The sequence below is a fragment of the Carcharhinus amblyrhynchos genome, chromosome 14 (assembly GCF_965287045.1).
Source record: "Carcharhinus amblyrhynchos chromosome 14, sCarAmb.v2.hapA, whole genome shotgun sequence".
In the NCBI taxonomy this organism is placed as follows: Eukaryota; Metazoa; Chordata; class Chondrichthyes; order Carcharhiniformes; family Carcharhinidae; genus Carcharhinus; species Carcharhinus amblyrhynchos.
Window position 1 is genome coordinate 69,724,051 of NC_137337.1, and position 20,525 is coordinate 69,744,575.

General features: G+C 40.5%; 1 protein-coding gene across 3 annotated transcripts in view; it reads right to left on the bottom strand.

Annotated features, from left to right (window-relative positions):
- pcnx1 (pecanex 1) overlaps nucleotides 1–20,525 on the bottom strand; it is a 264,945-nt gene that overhangs the window by 139,524 nt on the left and 104,896 nt on the right. For all 3 annotated transcript variants that reach the window (XM_080203059.1, XM_080203058.1, XM_080203057.1), the window contains exon 6: nucleotides 16,140–17,885. In XM_080203059.1, the coding sequence (XP_080059185.1) occupies nucleotides 16,140–17,885 (1,746 nt within the window). The remainder of the gene's footprint in view (nucleotides 1–16,139; nucleotides 17,886–20,525) is intronic.

Sequence of the window (20,525 nt, forward strand, 5' to 3'; positions counted from 1 at the left end):
CAAATACAGGGACGTGGGCAAAAATAAATCTGTTGTACAGCTCTCATTTATAAAGCAAAACCGAATAAACCTCCACTACAGCAAAAAAAAGTCAGATGTCATCTTGAATGACTTAATAAATGATAACTTTGCTGCATAAGTGCAACATCACTCAAAATGTTTAATGTTTTGTCTTGTGTGACAATGGTTGATGTCATGATGGTCAATTTGGTTTATAAATATTGCATGGTGAGACTCAACTCTGGTATGGCAGGCTCCGCCTCATTTGCTGCGATGAAGATGCATCAACATCAACATCAACAGGGATAAAGCAGAAAGGGTTGAGGGCTTCAAGTCTTTAGCTGTCCAGATCACCAACAACCTATCTTGGTCCCCCCATGCTGACACTATAGTTAAGAAAGTCCCCATAGAATCGTAGAATCCCTATAGCACAGAAAGAGGCTATTCAGCCCATCGAGTCTGCACCAACCACAATCCCATCCAGGCCCTACCCCCATATCCTTACATATTTACCCACTAATCCCTCTAACCTATGCATCTCAGGATACTAAGGGCAATTTTAGCATGGCCAGTCAATCTAACCCGCACGTCTTTGGACTGTGGGAGGAAACTGGAGCACCCGGAGGAAACCCACGAGGAGAATGTGAAAACTCCACACAGACAGTGACCCAAGCTGGGAATCGAACCCAGGTCCCTGGAGCTGTGAAGCAGCAATGCTAACCACTGTGCCGCCCCAAATGCCTATACTTTCTTAGAAGACTAAGGAAATTTGGCATGTCAGCTACGACTCTCACCAACCTTGACAGGTGCACCATGGAAAGCATTCTTTTTGGTTGTGTCACAGCTTGGTATGACTCTTGCTCTGCCCAAGACCGCAAGAAACTACAAAATGTCATGAATGAAGCCCAATCCATCACACAAACCAGCCTCCCATCCATTGACTCTGTCCACACTTCCCACTGCCTTGAAAAAGCAGCCAGTATATTTAAGGACCCCACGCACCCCAGACATTCTCTCTTCCATCAGGAAGAAGATACAAAAGTCTGAGGTCATGTACCAACCGACACAAGAACTTCTTCCCTGCTGCTGTCAGACTTTTGAATGGACTTACCTTGCATTAAGTTAATTTTTTCCGACACCTTAGCTATGACTGTAACACTACATTCTGCACTCTCACGTTTCTTTCTCTATGAATGGTATGCTTTGTCTGTATAGCACGCAAGAAACAATACTTTTCACTGTATGTTAATACATGTGACAATAATAAATCAAATCAAAAAGATAGTGGACTGAGATGGTGCAGGATTTGCTGGCCTCTGTTTACATCTGGCTCCTCTTAGGCAGTTGAGTTTTCCCTTTCTGCTCACCTCATCCAATACCCTTCCAAACAGTCAGCCTCCAGAGGTCACGGCCATCAGGAACTTTCTCCTTGGTATCTGTTCTGTGTGTGCTAATTCAGAGCCCACCCTGCCAGCGTGCTGTCATGGAACCTGCCTCCAGGACTGTTTCTAAATGAAGTTTCAAAGAATATGGTGGGAAAAGCCAACTGCGGATCCAGCAAGCAGCAAATTGCTTTCCCCAACTGAGTTAACACTTAGTTAAAAAAGGAGAAAATTCCACCCATAGTCTTATTAGTTGATCCTTTATCTTTCCCTGGCCCCTTTTATTATGATTCTGTGGTACGAGTCTCCATTCGGATATGAATTGAGTGTTCTGAGGTGAACAAGCTATAAATGCAGTTCAATTTTTAAGCAATTCTGTATTTACATACAAGGCCACGAATAAAAATTAGTAGAACCATAGAATCCCTACAATGCAGAAAGAGGTCATTCAGCCTATTAAGTCTTCACTCTCTCTCCAAAAGAACATCCCACACAGACTCTCCCCTCCACCCTATGTCTGTAACCCCACATATGGCTAATCTGCCCAACCTATACCTCTTTGGACACTACAGGGCAATTTACTATGGCCAACCTCCTTATCTATATATCTCTGCACTGTGGGAGGGAATCAGAGCACCTGGAAGAAACCCACGTTGACAAGGGGTTGAATGCACAAACTCCACACAGTCATCCAACGCTGAAATTAAACCCTGGTGCTGAGATAGCACTTCTAAACCAGTGAGCTCACGTGCCGCCCTATTCATATACTGAGTGTGCTCATTGGGAGAATGCCAGTGTTATCGTTTGGAAATATCCAAGTGCATCAAGTGGCATTACCGAATACTACCAGTACTTATTTACTTTCATGCATCAAATATTCATATGTGCTTTTTAGGAACAAAGTCATTTTTTTCAAGCAATGCAAAATGACATCTTTGATGTTCTGGAGATTTATTCAGTTGGCATAAACTAAGCTTGAGGCATCTTGTCCAAAGGATTTCTTTATCATCCTGCCAAATATTACTAGGGCGATAAAGAAGTGTTTCAGACAACATGCCTCAAGCTCAGTTCTTCTCATTGTACCTAATATGACATTTATTGGGTGAAACCACATTGTCCACTTTCAGCATATGATTGTTTGGTGCACTGGTATGAATTCATTTTGTTCAGTATTTTAGCAGGAGAGTTAATCCATTTATTTTCAACTGACATTAAGAAAATGAGGGCACTATAACATATGAGGCGCATAATATTAGTTATGCTCAAGAGGAAGGTCACAAGGTGTAATTGCTCTACCTTCCTGAGGTCAGTTGGAAGTGTCAAGACAAACTGAGTTTCAATTAAGCATAGACAGGTTTCTTTTTCTTTTTTTTATATATAAAGTGAGTGTCCTGCAGTCAATTTTAAAAAACCTACCTTTAAGCTGCATTACAGGTTAAAAATAACAAAGGAACTAATCAATAACCATTAATAATATGTTTATGCTTCTGTCTGACTGTGACAAAAATAATCCATCACTCTTTCTAAACTATATTCAGCCTCTAACACAGAGGCACAGTGATTAGCAATGAATGCCTCAGTGCCAGGGACCCACCTTCAATTCTGGCCTGTGTGGATTTTGCACGTTCTCCCTGTGACTGCGTAGGTTTCCTTCAGGTGCTCTGGTTTCCTCCCACAGTCCAAAGATGTGTGAGTTAGATTGATTAGCTGTGCTAAATTGCCCCTTAGTGTCAGAGGGGTTAGCAGGCAGTTAGGGAGGGAGGGGGGTGCTTTGGCAACAGGACCGGGATGGGCTTGTTGTTGGTGCAGGCTGGTTGGGCTAGACAGTCTCTGTCTATGTTCTGATTCTGATTCTACGATTCTGATATAGTTGACCACACCATCTTTCTCCACCACCTATCCACTGTCATCCAGTTGCATGGTACTGCATTCAACTAGTTTCATTATTATCTATATAATCACAGGCAATGTATCACTTGCGATAGCTTCTCTTCCTACTCATACACTAATACCTCTGGTGTCCCTAAAGGTCTACCTTTGGTTCTTCATTTAAATAGAATAGTTGCAGCACATAAAGGTACTATTTGGTCCATAATGTCTGTATTGGCCCCCAACAAAAGCAAATTAGTCAAGTCCAACTCCCAGCCCCTTTCCCAGTAGCCCTGCAAATTTTCTCTCTTCAGTTACTTATCCAATTCCCTTCTGGGAGCCACAATGGAATTTGCCATTACGTTTTCAGGCAGTGCATTCCAGGTCCACTCGCTGCGTAAAAATATTTTTCTCGAATCACCATTGGCTCTTTGCTAATTATCCTAAATTGTTGTCCTCTGGTTCTTAACCCTTCTGCCAACAGGAACAGTTTCTCTCCATATACTGCAACTTGCTAGCTCACGATGTTTGAACACCTCTAAGCCCTTCTCAACCTTCTCTTTTTCACAGGAAAACAACCTCAGCTTCTCCAATCTAACGATGGAACTGAAGTCCATCAACTCCTCTGAAGAAGTCGTATTGGATTCAAAACGTTAACTCTGTTTCTCTCTCCACAGAGGCTCCTAGACTTGCTAAGTTTTTCAACACTTTGTTTTTTATTTCAGATCTCTAGCAGGCAAAATGTTTTGCTTTCGTCCAGTTTTCTTGAAAGAACACAGCAATTGAGGAAGAACATAGAACATTACAGCGCAGAACAGGCCCTTCAGCCCACGATGTTGCGCCGACCAGTTAAAAAACAATGACCCTCTAACCTAAACCAATCCCTTTTCATCCATAAACCTATCCACGGATCTCTTAAATGCCCCCAAACTAGGCGCATTTACAACTGCAGCAGGCAGGGCGTTCCATTCCCCCACCACCCTCTGGGTAAAGAACCTACCTCTGACATCCGTCCTATAACTACCCCCCCTTAATTTAAAGCCATGCCCCCTCGTGCTAGCTTTCCCCATCCGAGGAAAAAGGCTATCACTATCCACCCTATCTAAACCTCTAATCATCTTATATGTTTCAATAAGATCCCCTCTTAGCCGCCTTCTTTCTAGCGAAAACAACCCCAAATCCCTCAGTCTCTCCTCATAGGACCTCCCCTCCATACCAGGCAACATCCTGGTGAACCTCCTCTGCACCCTCTCCAAAGCCTCCACATCCTTCCTATAATGTGGGGACCAGAACTGCACACAATACTCCAAGTGCGGCCGCACCAGAGTTGTGTACAGTTGCATCATGACGCTGCGACTCCTAAATTCAATCCCCCTACCAATAAACGCCAAGACACCGTATGCCTTCTTAACAACCTTATCTACTTGATTCCCTACAGCAAGAAACAGCAATTTCTTAAAGAATGAGCATTTTAACTACAAAAGACATCACCCTCGCATAAATTTAAAACAAAAAATCCTTGGCAACATCAATAAAATTTACAGTTAAAATTTTTGATCAAGCTGTCATTACAAAATCCATCACATCTATAATAAATAAATGCTAGTGTATTGGGTAACTCACTTCTGAAGGATATCAGACTTACTAGAATTGCACTCTTAACTTTTAATAATATTCACAGCCTTCTCACAAAAATACAAGAAAAAGTGTTACACAGATCTGCTTTGTAAGGAACAACTTATCCCAAGCGTGAAACAACTAAGTAGAAAGAGTGGCTTTTCCAGAACATATATAGTTCAGTGACACATTTTGCCTGTTTATGTGCCTGTGAGAGACCTTATGACATCTTGCCACACTGCAGGCACTGCATACTTAAAAGTTGGAATAGTGCAACATAATTTGAAAGTAAAATCAGCTGCATTTATTACCATTCCCCTTTCAAGAAGCTCAATAAAGTGCAATAGTGGATAGATGAATTTCCAGACTATGAAAAGCACTAAGCAGAAAAATTGTAATCTATCCTTTCAAACTTGAATTGTATTTGCAGACTCTCCAGGGTTTTAAGGTATTTGCATGATGGACTGAATGAATTATATATCATTATGTGCATCATTACGACATCTGTGCATCAGCTATGGCTCAGCTGGTATCTCACACTTACCTTAGAATCGCAAGGTCCTGGGTTCAAGTCCCACCCCAGAACATGACCACAAAAATTAAAACAGTGCAGTACTGAGGGAGTGCTGGAAGTACAGCTATCTGCTTTGGCACTGTTTTGGAGAAGAGCAGAGGAGTCATGGTGGTCTAGCCATATTTATCCTCAACATCATACGAAGCAAAACAGATTATCTGGTCATTATTGTTTGGTGGAGTTTGTAAAGTGTCTATTGGTGACCGCATTTCCTACATTACAATAATGACGACACTTGAAAAGTACTTAATGGCTATAAAGCACTTTCAGATGTCCAGTTCACAAGAAGTACTGTATAACTGCAAGGCTTTCTTTTCTTCAATATGAAAAAGACCACTGTCTTCACCGCAGGTTTTCCCCCTTTATTCCACCAATTTAAAAGAATCTGAAATCTGGTGTAAACTAGGGTCCACTTTACTACAGGCTCACTCTCACAAACCAAAACCAAAGTTAGAACAATGTCGGCCATGTAGTCAAACAATTTGGGGCGGCACACTGGCAAGCACTGGTGCCTCACAGCGCCAGGGACCCGGATTCAATTCCGGCCTTGGGTGACTGTCTGTGTGGAGTTTGCACGTTTTCCCCATATCTGTGTGGGTTTCCTACCACATTCCAAAGATGTGTAAGTTGGTGGATTGGCCATGCTAAATTGTCCCTTAGCATCTCAAGACGTGTCAGTTAGGGGTGGATGCATGGGGTTATGAGTTTAAGGCAGGGAGTGGGATGCTTTGTCAGAGAGCCAGTGTAGACTTGATGGGCCGAATGGCCTCCTTTTGCACTGTAGGATTCTATGATCTATTGTATGTTCTGGGTGAGCAAGTTTTAACGATGTCTACGGCTTAAATATCAAGACTGGAACAGGTAGAGATGAGACAATATTAACTCTTTAAAAAAACTTCAACATTAATATCCCATTTTAAATTATATAGTATATTAAAGTTCCTCATTTCTACAATTACTGAATTTCATAGAATCCCTCCAGTACAGAAGGAGGCCATTCAGCCCATGAAGTCTGTACTGACCACAATCCCACCCAGGCCCTATTCCAATAACCCCGCATAATAAATATACTGATTTCCAAATTATTTTTTTGGGAGACTTGTCAATTTATGCAGCTCCTTCCGTTCCAGAATCATGTTTTCTGTTGCTCTTTCATGGTATAACCAGGAGCATTTCTTCTCCAGTAAGTCTTCAAAAAATATCAGAAAAATGATCTATGTTAATTCTATGCTTACACTTTTGCTGCTCAGGTGATTATCAGCCTCATTACTAGTCAGACTTTGTACAATCTTTTCTTTCATCTCACTTTCTCTGCAATCAAGGTGTCTTTTGCTTTTTCACTTTCCTCCATGTCTCACTTCTTCCTCCTGATATGTGCACGTCTTCAACAGCTCCTGCATTTCCCTACACTTCTTATAGCACAGCTGTGAGCTTCACTCCAGGCAACCAGCAGCTCTGTGTAATTCAATGTACTGTCACTAGTAAATTATGACATTTTGCCACACTGCAGGCACTGCATACATACAGATTGTAATAGTTTAACATAATTTGAAAGTAAAATCAGCTGCATTTATTACCATTCCCTGTTTGAGAAGCTCAGTAAAGTTCAATGATGGGTAGATGAAATTTCCAGGTTATGTTCACTTGAAAAGCACTGAGCAGTAAAATTATAATCTACCTTTTGAAGCTTGAGTTGTGTTTGGAGACTCTGTAGTGCTTTGAGGTACATGCATGATGTACTGGGTGGATTATGTACCATTATGTGCATCATTATGACACAGCTCTGTAAGTTAACAGAGAATGAACTGTGTTTTTTTAATAACAGTGAATTAGGATGAACAGCCGGGGTCTCTTCTCTCCAAAAGAGGGGCGACCAATGATAAGAGTATAAACAGAAAGTGCTTCCCTTGTTCAGAGCAAAAGTAGAGACCATCAACATAAGATAGTCACTAAGAAATCAAGCAGTAAACTTCAAAGACACATCTTTATCCAGAAGTGATGAGAATGTGGATCTTGCTACCACCAGGAATAGTTGAGGCGATTAACATACACTTAAAGTAAAATCAAATAAGTTGTCTTTCGGAAGGGGTGTTAAACCAAGGCCTCAACTACCCCTATCAGGTGGATGCAAATAATAGAAACATAGAAAATAGAAGCAGGAGTAGACAATTCAGCCCTTTGAGCCTGCTCCGCCATTCATTTTGATCATGGCTGATCATCAAAATCAATATCCCTGATCCTGCCTTTCCCCCCATATTCCTTGTTCTCTAAATCACACAATGCTTTAACTTCAACTACTCTGTGTGGTAGTGAATTTCTCTTCATCTCAAAAGTCCTAAAAGGTTTACCCTTTATCCTCAGACTATGACCCCTAGTTCTGATCTCCCCACCATGGGGAATATTTTTTTCTACCCGTCTAATCATGTTAAACTTTTATAAGTCTCTATGAGAATCTTTCTCACTCTTCTAATCTCCAGTAAATACAATCCCATGGCATTCATTTAAAATAGACCAGGAGAGGCATTCCCAGTGTCTTCGCCAATATTTATCCCTCAACCAACGTCACTAATGACAGATGATTTGGTCATTATTATACCACTGTTTATGAGAGTTTGCTGTGGCCAAAAATAGCAGCCATATTTCTCCTGTGTGACTACACTTCATAAGTACTTAACTGATTATGTAAAAGCTTTGGGACATCCTTAGCTCATGAAAGGTGCTACATAAATGCCAGTCTTTCTTTTACATGATGGAGAAAGGCTATGCTAATAGCGTTAGATGATATGGAGTAGGAGGAGGTTTGTGTGAAGTGGATCCAAACGGTCTGTTCCTCTGCTGTAAAACAGTTATTTAATCAATTTAAAAAATTGGGTGAAACTGAATTGTGCTATAATTGTGCAAAAATTAGATGAACATACTTCTACAATTTTTTTTCTGTGCCCCTGTTTTGATTAAGCTTTAACTCGATTTGATTGAGTAGAACCTTAGTAAAATAACAGATGAAGGAATTTCACAAGAACAAATTTCAACCATTCAAGTGTCAGCTTTCTCAGTGAGGAGCAATCGCATCTCTGAGTCAGAAGGTTATGTCTCCAAGTGCCACAATGCAGAATTTGGGCTTTTACTTCTGTATTACATCATTAGACATGTCATTTTTTGGATGAGGCATTGAGAGATAAGCCCATCTACCAGGTAAATGTAATGAACACCGCAGAAATGTTTGAAGAGTTGGTAGCTCTCCCACTATCCTGGTCTAGTCATCTTGTTTGCAATTTGTGGAGCCTTGCCGTTTGTAAACCGCCAGCCAAATCTTCCTCTTTCAAAACAAGTGTTGCACTGTGAAAGCGATTCATTGATTGTGAAACATTTTAGGACATCTGATGCTATGTAAATGCATGTTCTTTCCTTTTATTCACATGACCAAAAGATCATGTTGAATACTTTGTAAATTAATAGCTAAGTAATTTTCACTCTGGAAAAGTTAGATTTCGTTTCCTGATTTCCAACTATATTTTAATTTGATTTTAAGAGCCCCATCCTGTACTTAACTTCATGACTGCAATTGTAACTGGGAAAACTTAAAACACAACTCAAAAGTACAATGTGCTCAGATTCGGATCATAGAATTCAGAAGGAGTAGGTCATTCGGCCCTTCGAGCCTGCTCTGCCATTTATTATGATCATGGCTGATCACAGAATTCAATATCTTGATTCCCACCATCCCCTCATATCCCTTGATTCCTTTAGCCCTTTAAGAGGGCAAAGCAAATTATTGGAGAATGAGGCTGTGCAAGAAGAGGTAGATACATAGAGCAGAGTGATAGAAGGGAAATAAAAGAATGGGTGAAGAAGAGAGATAATTTGGAAAACCTCAAAACATTTTCAGCTCATTAACCCTCACTAAATTCTGAATCATTACTTAGGAGCAGAATATTGAACATTACAGCAACATCTTCCACCATATATACCAATAAGTGTGTGGAGATTTCAACTATTTAAAAATGGAAAATTGTTAGCTTACGTTTGCTTTTGCTTTACTGAATGATGTCAAATTCTTCACTGAAAACTAATTAAGATTTGGATTTTTAGTGTGGTGTGTACTGCACATGGGAACATTTGGGGGATGTCTGGCTCAACCAAATTTGAAACAAGTTCACACAAAGCAAGACAAGACTTGCATTCATGTAGTGTTTTTCAAGACTACTGAACTTGTCAAAATGCTTTATGGGCCAACTAAGTACTTTGGAAGTATAGACACTGTAGGAAATGAGGGACTCTATTTGTGCACAGCCAACTCCCACAAACATCATGTGATATGTATCAGATAATCTGATTTTTTCATGATGCCGATTGAGGGGTAAAAATTGACCAGGACACTGCTGTTTACTTCGCTGCTTTCCTTTGAAATAGTGCCATGGAATTTTTCACGTTTACCCGAGTAGGCACACAGACTGCAGTTTAAAGTTTCATCCGAAAGATGGCACCTCCAACTGTGCAGCACTCTCTCAGTATTACGCTGGCATGCCAACCTCAATATTTCGTGATCAAGCCACGGGATGAGAACTGGAATCCAGAACCCAGTGACTTAAAGGCAAGAATGGTACTACTGAGCACAGCTGACACAGCAAACCAGCTAGTCGATCATTATGAGATCATTAAACACAATTTTAATGTTAAGAATCCAAAAAAAGCTTAACATACAAGGAGGTTAAAACAACACCCAAGCTCCATTGAAACCGTAAGATTAAAGGTAGCGTCAAACAAAGACTTGGATTCAAACGTAGCCATTTTACTCATGATTTCTTTTGACTGCCCACATCTAAAACACCCTATCCAGTTTGATATGTATTGCAGTATCTTCACTTTGCTACAAACTTGTAAACAAAGTACAAGATTCAGAAAAGTATTCTTAGAAATGGGATGATTTTCATGGAAGCACTAAAATATTTAAAGTACAATGTGATGACTCTATTAAAATAGCAAAGGAACTGCACAGTAACAGGTTAAGAACTTACCGCTAACATAGAGCGGTACAGTGGTTAGCACTGCTGCCTCACAGTGCCAGGGACCCAGGTTCAATTCTGGCCTCGGGTCACTGTCTTTGGGGAGTTTGCATGTTTTTCCCATATTTGCATGGGTTTCCTCCCACAGTCCACAGATGTGCAGATAGGTTGACTGGGCACATTAAGTTGACTCTAATTACAGGGGAATTAGCAGGGTAAATAATTGGGATTACGGAATAGGGCCTCGATAGGATTGTCTTCGGTATAGACTTGATGGGCTGAATGGCATCCTTCTGTACTGTGGGAATCTATGATTCATTTGCAAAGCATGGTTTCTCATACCCTAAAATGATGTTCTATAACTTTGCAAATGATTTTGATTGTGTTTTCACCAGTTCCGCATCAACCAATGCTTTAAAGGGATGCCTCCCCACCAGCCCTAGAATATCAACATGTCAGAGCCATGGTAGGATGCAGGATTTACTTTCCATTCCCCTCCATGCCACACCCTACCCAAATCCGCAATCTCAATGGCGATGCTGTAGGTGGTGCCAAATAAAGGCCAAGGATATCCCTATGATGTAAGAGAAAAATTAGAAACACATGTCAGAGCTGTTCTGTCATATTTCTTACAGGCAAGCAAATTTGGCAATGGCAGACTTCCAAAAGCTCACCCACAATCAACTGGTGAATGGCTCAGGAGGGTAAACAGAAACTAATGACATCCAAGAGACTTATTAGTCTCAGAAAAATCAACATTATCCTCCCCAAGTACACAATTTTTTAAAAAATAAGACTAGCATCTTGTCCCCATGTTCTTAAAACAGCTACATGGAGATACTCGAGAACAGCATGAGTCCAGATGGCTGTGTTGCCTGCCCAGTGCCAGGGTTTAGAACATCTGCTCGGGGTTGGAGAAGAACCAACATCGGGAGAGGAAAGATCCAACTGTCGTGGGTCATTTAGGTACCAATGACATAGATAGAACTAGGAAAGAGGTTCTGATAGAGAGCATGAGGAACTCAACACTAAACTGAAAAGCAGAACCTCGACAGTAAAATTCTCAACGCTGATGCTAATTGCAAATTGGCATCAGCATTAGAGAGATGAATGCATGGTTCAAAGGCTGGTGTGGGAAAAGTGGGTTCCCGTTCATGGGGCACTGGCACCGGTATTGGGTTAAGTCGGGGCTGTACCTTTGGGACAGTCTGCACCAGAACCATGCTGGGACCAATGTACTAACAGGTTGTGTAACTACGGAAGTAGACAGGATTTTAAACTAAATAGTGGAAGCAAGAGAACAAATTTGAGAAGATGTGGTAAATTATAGAGAAAAGGCAGAAGGGAAAGGTATTAACATGGGAAATAATAAACAGGTCATGACAGGAAGGGACAGAGAGCACAGGGAATATAAGAGAAAGTCAGCAGATAAGGATTACTAAAATAATATACTTACAAACTAAAAGCTAATTTTTGAATATGTTACCATATAACATAAAGCAGATGAACTGATAGTTCAAACAAATAAACAAGTACAAGCTGATATTGTGCAATGAGATAAGATAAATTAATGACCACATAGTAAAGGTGCCCCTAGGCAGCAGCAATCATAATACGATTGAACTTTACATTCAGTTTGAGGGAATAAAGGGTGGGTTCAAAACTATCTTAGACTTAAAGAAGAGCAAATTGCAAGAGCATGAAAGCACAACTAACTAAGGTCATCTGACAAATTAGGTTAAGGGATAGGTCAATAGAGATGCAGTGGCAAACATTTAAGAGAGTACTTCAAAATATACAGAATGGATACATTCCAACAAGAAATAAAGATTCCAAGGGGAATTGTGGTTAACTAAAAAAGTTTAAGATACTAAAGAAAAAGCATATAATGGATCAAAGGTCAAAGGTGGAAGGTCAGAAGATTGAACAGAATACAAACAAAAGCAAAGAATGATTAAAAGATTGATAAAGGAAGGAAAAATAGAATATGATAGAAAATTAGCTAGAAAAAATAAAGACAGAGTCAGAGTCTCTATAGGTTTTTGAAAAAGAGCTAACTAAGTAAGCGTTGATCCTGTAGAAAGCTTCTGGGGTATTAATATTGAAAATTAATGAGATGGCAGGTGAACTAAGCCAGTATTTTGCAGCAGTCTTTATTATAGAGTAACATCCCAGAAACAGCCGTAAATCAGGAATTAGAAAGGAGGGAGCAATTTGGGAAAATTACAATCACGAGGGAAGCGGTACTGAGAAAATAGTTGGAGGTGCAGGCTGATAAATCCACAGGTCCAGATGGACTTCGTTCTAGGGTCTTCAAAGAAGTAGCTAGCGAGATAATTGATGCATTGGTTTTAAATTCCCCAGATGTGAGGAAACTTCCATTAGATTGGAAAATTGCAGAAGTAACTCCTTATTTTCCATTATTAATTCCTTCACTCAAAAAGGGAGGGAGATATGAAGCGAGAAGCTACAGGCCAGTTAGCTTATCATCTGCCATAGGAAAAATATTAGGAGTTATTACTAATGGAATTATAGCAGTTACAGCAAGACACAATTGGGGAGGGGGTGTACGTGTGAGAGGCACAGGATAATTGGGCAAAGTCAACATGGTTTTGTGAAAGGGAAATCATGTTTAACCAATTAATTGGAATTATTTGAAGTAACAGCATATGCTATGGATAAAGGGGAATCAGTGGATGTATTGTTTATAGATTTCCAAAAAGCAATTGATAAATCACATTAAAGGTTACTGCAAAATATATATAGCTTCATGGTACAGAAGGTAACATCTTGGTATGAATAGAAAATAGGCTAGATAACAGAAAAAAAGGACGTAGGCATAAATGGTTCTTTTTCTGGTTGGCACATAGTGTTCCACAGGGATCAGTGCTTAGGCCTCAACATTTTACAACTTGTATGAATGACTTAGATGAAGAGAACCAAATGATTGCTAAATTTGCTGATGACACAAAGAGAGGAAGGACAGTAGGATGCAAAGAGGACTCAAGGAGGCTACAAAAAGATAAAGATTAAGTGAATGGCAAAAACCTGGAAAATGGCAAATAATGTTGGAAAATGGAAAATTGTCCATTTTGACCGGAAAAATAAAAGAGAAGCACATTATCTAAATGGTGAGCGATTACAGAGCTCTGAGATGCTGAGGAATCTGGGTGTCCCGATGCATGAATCATTAAAGGCTATAATTCAGATATAACAATTTGCTTTCCTAATTACTTGCTGTAAGTGAAAATGAATAGAAAAGTAGGGAGGTTATCTTTTAAGTTACCTAGGGTATTGGTGAAACCACATCTGGAGTACTGTGTATGGTATTTGTCCCCTTATTTAAGGAAGGGTGTAAATGCATTGGGTGCAGTTCAGAGGAGGTTTACTAAACTAATACTTGGGATTCATTGGGATATCTTCTGAGGAAAGATTGGACGGCTAGGCTTATATACGCTGCAGTTAGAAGAGTAAGAGGCAACTTGATTGAAACAGTGAAGCTTCTGAGGGGTCTGGACAGAGTTGACGTGGAGAGGATGTTTCCTCTTGTGGGAGAGCCTAATACGAGGGGCCAATTTAAAAATAAGGAGTTACCCATTTAGGACAGGCACAAGGAGAAACGTTGACTCTGAGGGCAGAGTCTCTTTGGAACTGTCTTCTTCTAAAGGCAGTGGAAACAGAATGTTTGAATATTTTTAAGGCAGAGATAGACAGATTCTTGTTAAGCAAAGAGATGAAAGGTTATTAGGGATAGGCAGGAATATGGAATGAGATTACAATCAGATCAGCCATGATCTTATAGAATGGTGGAGCAGGTTTGAATGGTGGAGTGGCCAACTCCAGCTTCTAATTCCTATGTTTGTATGAGAGTCAGAAGAATTCTAATTTTATCCTCTCCCCCACTGATGCCACCAAGCACATTTCCACCATGGCCCATTAGGTGTCTACTATCCAGACGGGTGACAATCGAAGGAGCGAAATGGAGGGTTTTTTTTCAATGTTGTTGATTGTATTTCTGAGAATTCTATTGTTCATTCATAAAGATCCAAGTGAGAGAAACGAGAACCAAACAGTTTAATATAAATAATAAAGCCATAGAGAAAAATCTCAAACAATTAGATTGAGTAATTATGAAGAGAGGAGCAAGAAATTAGTTTCAGACTACAGGACAGACAATATTTTAGGCACAAAACCACTGCAGATTTGTACAGAATTTAGAAATCCTAACGGCCACTAGGCTTTCCAGTGTGAGCCCAGGGTTCAGCCATTTTTCAAACAACATTATTTGGAATGACATATGCGAAAGGAAGGAAGTGTGTCAAACTCATACGAACTTGCCTTGAAGTCAATTTCACGTTCTCATCTCAGGAAATGATCACTCAACAAGTTACAAACACAACTTCCTTTAACACTTAGCAAAATGGTATCCTTTCAGCTTTCCTTGCTTTGTGTCAACAGGATTTGTTTACCATTCCAAGCACTGAGGGAACCAAACAGGCCATTGCAAACTCGAAGCCTGCTGTCATAGGAGCTAAAGAGACAGTGACAGAGGATGTACTTGCACCAGAAGAAGTAAATAGGGAAGCTGGCCTGAGTGAGACAACTCCTGAGGAGAGACCCCAACCAGTGCCACTGTGTCAGTCTGAACAGAAAAGGAAGTTCCCCCCAATAAAGATACCAATATTAAAAAACCAGTCTATTTAATAGGGGACTGAAAGGGAGAAGGATGTTGTGGCAAGCTCTCTTTGAGGGGCGAACCTCAGAGACCATGTGATCTTCCATCCAATGAGATAAGAATGTGCACAGCTACAAAGAAGGTGCGGGTTTTAAACTCGCAGTTCATTCTTGGTCTGGGAGAGATGGGGGAGTATTTCTGTTTCTGCTGCACTCTGTATATGATTTCTGCACATAGTTTTCTGCTTGCAAATAAATAGCCAGTTGACTTAATAACTGGCAGTCACCTGGAGTCTCCATTACTCCAGATAGTTACGTCACAAAATCTTCTCATTTTATATCGTTATGTTAACCCTTTGAATGCAGTATTTGTGGATATTTTGTTGGGTCAGGTAAAAAAAAACATTTTATTGTATAATCTAATGATGTTATACAACCATACATGCTAACTATTTACCCTAAAAGTTATTCTGCGAAAAGAAAACATGTTCACTATGGTTATGAGATCCTACTGAACAACAGTGCTGTAATTCTATCAATGTATGAGAGAGCAAAGTATGTCCCACTTCATACAAGAGTGTCCGATCCACCGACTCAGCGGAGGCTTATTTGGACTAGAAGAAACTGCTCATCTTAGGGACTTTGCATTCGCTAAATAAATAAATAATTTGCTTAATTTAAAATACATTATCACGCTAACTTTTAATTACTGACTTCCTTTATATGGCTGGCTGCTACAGATGGACTTCCGCATTCATCCAATTGTTAATGTTCTGGTGGCAACCATATTCATTCCATTACAGCGGAGGCATCAGTAAACAATTGGGAATACAATTTACCAGCATATCAGACACTATCCAATGTTATTTTATAAATGTTGCAAAATATTTCAGTTGAAACTTAACTGCAGTAATTAGTGAGACCGGCACAATGTGAAGCTAGGAAAAATAGATCAGTTTGTATAAAACATTACTGCGTATTAGGCATATCATGATGACGTTTATCTAACAAGCAACCTACCTCCGCTGGTGGCTCCTTGTTCTTCTGCCTCAGGGAAGGTTACTTGACTGGGCAAACTATTCCGTGAGCGAGTTACTGATTCTAGTTGTGAAGCTCTGCCTATAAGGGACATTTCATCCAACACCTCTCCCTCCTTGGCTTCCAAATCTGATTTGGATGTAGTTAAAGGCCTCGCTTTGTCGGGTGTGCCTAGTCTACTAGGGTCACTTAAACAGGCTGCTGTGCCACTGTCCAAGCTCAGTACTCTTGCATGAGTCTTGGCACTGGCTGCACTGACAGTCCTGCGCGTTGACCTTCTTCTGGCATTTGCACTGCTTTCTGAGCCAGAATGGACCTTTGATGCAGTTTCAGAGTCAGTGCCTCTTTCGCGAGTCAAGTACTTTGCTTTTAAGACATGATATCGCCCTTCAGGAGACTGGCATGAGTGGGAGGTGGTGCTGGATGAGCTGTCTGAACTAAAACGATGCGCTGAATGCATGCTGGAGGTCCTGCTCAGGTCACTCTGATCACTGGAATCCTCATCTGGACAAAAACTACTATTGCTCGTTTTGACACCAGCCACAGCACGAAAGGACACGTACTCTCTATGCCGGCTTGAATCAAAACTGCTTGCTCGTTTTTTCCCTGTCTTCCGGCGGTTTGACTTGTGTGTAGAAGCAGCTCGCTGAATAAAGTTAGAAGACTTGGGCCTCACGTCCCCATCTTTTTGCTTGACCATTTCTTCCTTTAGTGCTTGCATATCATTTGATTTTTCAACAATCTCGGCTACTGTTTGCTCAGTCATTGCATCAGTAAGTGATCCACTTTGTTGTTTCAGTATATCCACAGTCAATTCATTAGCATGGGGATTTTTGTTGGCTTCACCAGACCCAGAACCGCTGAGGTTTTCGCCAGTTTGTACTGAGTCAGAAGTCTGCATCTGGTCAGAAGTCTGACCAGGATCAGGACTGCAACTTCCATCTTTACTTGCAGTGTGCAACTTTATCCTTTTGCCATTAGTCCTTTTATTATTTTCCATGACGCTGGTGCCTTCAGGCTCACTACTGTACCCACAGCGGGCATTGCTTTTCTCATAAAGTCTCTTCTCAGAGCTGTGCTCATCTGCTGAGGTTTCTGCTTGCTCTGAAAGAATGCTCTCCACGTGTGTTGAACTTGTTTGTTCGCTCTTATAACTGCTGATGGTACTATTAGTGTCTCGATCTGTCCCACTACAGTAGCTTTCTGTTGATCCACTACTTCTGGTACTGAGGCTCTGCAGGCTATCAACACTATTATCTGTTTTTAGAGGTTTACTGGGTCCCGATTTGGATGATGGTTGGGAAGCACCATTTCTGAGTAAGTCATCTAGCTGGAAAACACCAGCATAACAAGAGTTTTCATTCAATGATTCCTTGGATCCCGAAAGGGGTTTGGAACCTTCTAATTCACAGACAGTGTCGAGCCCTCTCCTTTGCTGAAAGAGAGCAAAATCACTGAGAGATGTGTCTGGAAAAGCAACGGCTGAACTTGAAGTCCTTGGCACACCCCTAGGCCTATGGTCTTTCCTGTAAGACAAGGAATGCAAAGGTACAAGGGAGGCTGCTTCTGTATCGCAGGCAGTAGACAATGAATGCTCTGTATGCTGGTAGCATATGCTGTCGTTGGGATCTGTTGGAAAGTCTTGAGCTCCTGAAGATGTCAATGGGTGGTTAGACACGAAGGAATCATTCGACACCACTTGGAAAAGCTTGGAATCTAATGCCAGGTCTGTGGGAAGAAATGGCAAGAATGAAGCTGCAAAGTTTGCGCAACTTCCAAACATATCTATAGTTTATTGTTTGAAACAGGTTCTATAGTTTTCACATCATGATAACATGGAGAGCTAAACTGTGCATTTTTCATTACCTAAAATTAGAGTGAAATGGAGAGTGAAAAATTAGGGGAGAATGAAAAATGAGCGGTCAGCCAAAAAAATTTTCAAACATGGGAGTCAAAAGGTGACAAATGCCCAAATGTGGATTAGACTGAAATGGGGACAGAAACAAATGATATTATGGAGGCAGAAAATGGCTTTTAAGTGGGACTATATGTATCTAGAAAGGTACAGTTTAAGATTGAATAGAGCACCAGTTATTACCGAACTGGTGGAAAATTAAGGACGTTTCCCAAATAGTACTACCACAATATCTGATTAAGGGCAGTTACTAAATTACTTATAAAAGACGAACTGCCACTCCCTGAGCCTCCTGTTTGCTGCCTTCCTCCAAAATCCTCCTGATAGCCCCCCCTCCCACTCTCCACATCCCTCCTGAATCTCCCACTCAACCTGTCCCTTCCCAACCATCCTAATCACCAAACCCGGTGTCCTCTCCCACCCACATATTCACCAACCCTCCCATTTGTTGGATCTCTCCCTGATCCTCCCATTCACAGTTCCTCTCATTCACTCCCTCCCTCACACCACACTTCTCCCAACCCTCCCTCACAGTGAGGATTCAGGAGATGGGAATGAGAATTCAGCAGACGGAAGAAATGAGCATAAAGGCCAGGAAGTAAGAGGAAAGCTTCAGACAGGAAATGTGGTCAACAGGAGGTTCGGGTATGATAGCAGCAAGATGAAGAGGCAGCAAGATGTGGCAGGAGATGAGCAGGGGAGGCAATGACATAGAAAGTTGAGCAAGGGCTGAGTAGAAGTGTCAAGGAGGGAAATTGAAAGTGGAAGAAGCAGAAAGCTGGAGACTCAGAAGGCATGGCAAATCAGAGATGGAAATCGGTGAGCAGGGGGTAACTTGAAAGAGGATCGTAAATTATTAAGCGTCAGTGTTATTAAACACTAAAATCTTATTCAGAATTAGTAAGAGGATCTTTGGACCAGTTAGATTTTTAATCTAAAAACTGCAGCTCAGGAATGTCACCCACCCTTATTACATTTTTTTTATGGAAGAGTCATTTTCATTAAGCATGATTATTTTTAATGTGCCATTTTTAAGAACTATTAAGAGTGGTAAACAAACAAACAAGGGATAGCTATATTTGCTTCACAGTACTTCGGAGAAGAAAATGTTGGGTGCTCATTATAAGCCACTTTTCAATATCCATTGGGTGGGTGAGCCTGTATCATGGCCAACAATGGAGATTACACCACATGACAATCATTGCGTAACCTATGGCAATGAATCTGATAGGGACAAAGATTGCTAAAGGTAAACTTCAGATATATTTCATCACGCAGTATTACATATTTCCTTAGATTCAAAGGTTTCCACCCTCAATTCCCAATCCATGAGTTTGCTAACTCAACCATTACTGAATGGTCCATCAAGCATTTCAGTTATGAGGATAAATGTACTCAATGATAGTTAAAGAATTTGAGTGGCAATCGAATCCATCTGAATGATCAGTCTGTACTAAACTACTCAATTTCAGCTTTTTGCTATAAACAGAATAACATCGCTGTGGCTCGAGGTGAGATAATTAATTACCAGGTTTCACAGAGTTAAATATCTCCTGCTCAATGTTCAGACAGACCTGGAGAAAAGCTGTGGTAAACATTTAAATTAAAATTTCAGGATTCTCAACAATTATATGTCCCATTAAAAAAATCAAAACTCCAGAGTAAGTGTGGTCCATTTGTGGCTTACTAAAGAGCTTAAGAGTATAGTTATATTAGAAGAAACATAATGCTGTTAAGAGTAAAGGGTCTGGGAATTGTTAAATGGGGGCGTGGGGCTGTCTGGATTGCTCTGTGACAGGCCTGCATGGACTCAATGAGCAGCATGACCCTCCTTATGTGCAATAAATGATGCCAAGACTCTAAACCAACAAAGGACCAAAAATCAAAATAAGGGAAAAACTGAATATGAATACAAGCTAACAGATTGAAGAGAGTACTCAAAATAAATGTGGGTGTGTTCAGGGCTGCAAAACGAAAAGATATAATGTGTTGCAAATAAATGGCTGAGATGTCAGAAACAAATATTTTGCATCAAATATTTTGTGACATTCTTCACAGCAGAATATCCAAAAACCGACTTGAGATAGTGGGAAAACTGGGTCTAAAGAGAGACACGTACTTGAAATAATTAATTCCAATAAAGAGAAAGCACTGAAGAAGTTAATGGGACTAAATTACAACAAATCCCTTGGGTCCTATATCCTACAGCAGTGGCTGCAATCTTCCAAAACCACTAGAATCTATTACTTAGCAAGTGGATTGTAAAGGAGCAAATGTAACACTGCTATTCAAGAAAATAGGGAGAGAGAAAACAGGGAACCATCAGCCAGAGAGCCTAACATAAGTCATCAGGAAAATGTGAGAATCATTGTAAAGTAAGTGATCAGGAGACACTTGGAAAATCAGAGTATGATGAGAGTCAATTTGGTTTTATGAAAGGGAAATATATTTGA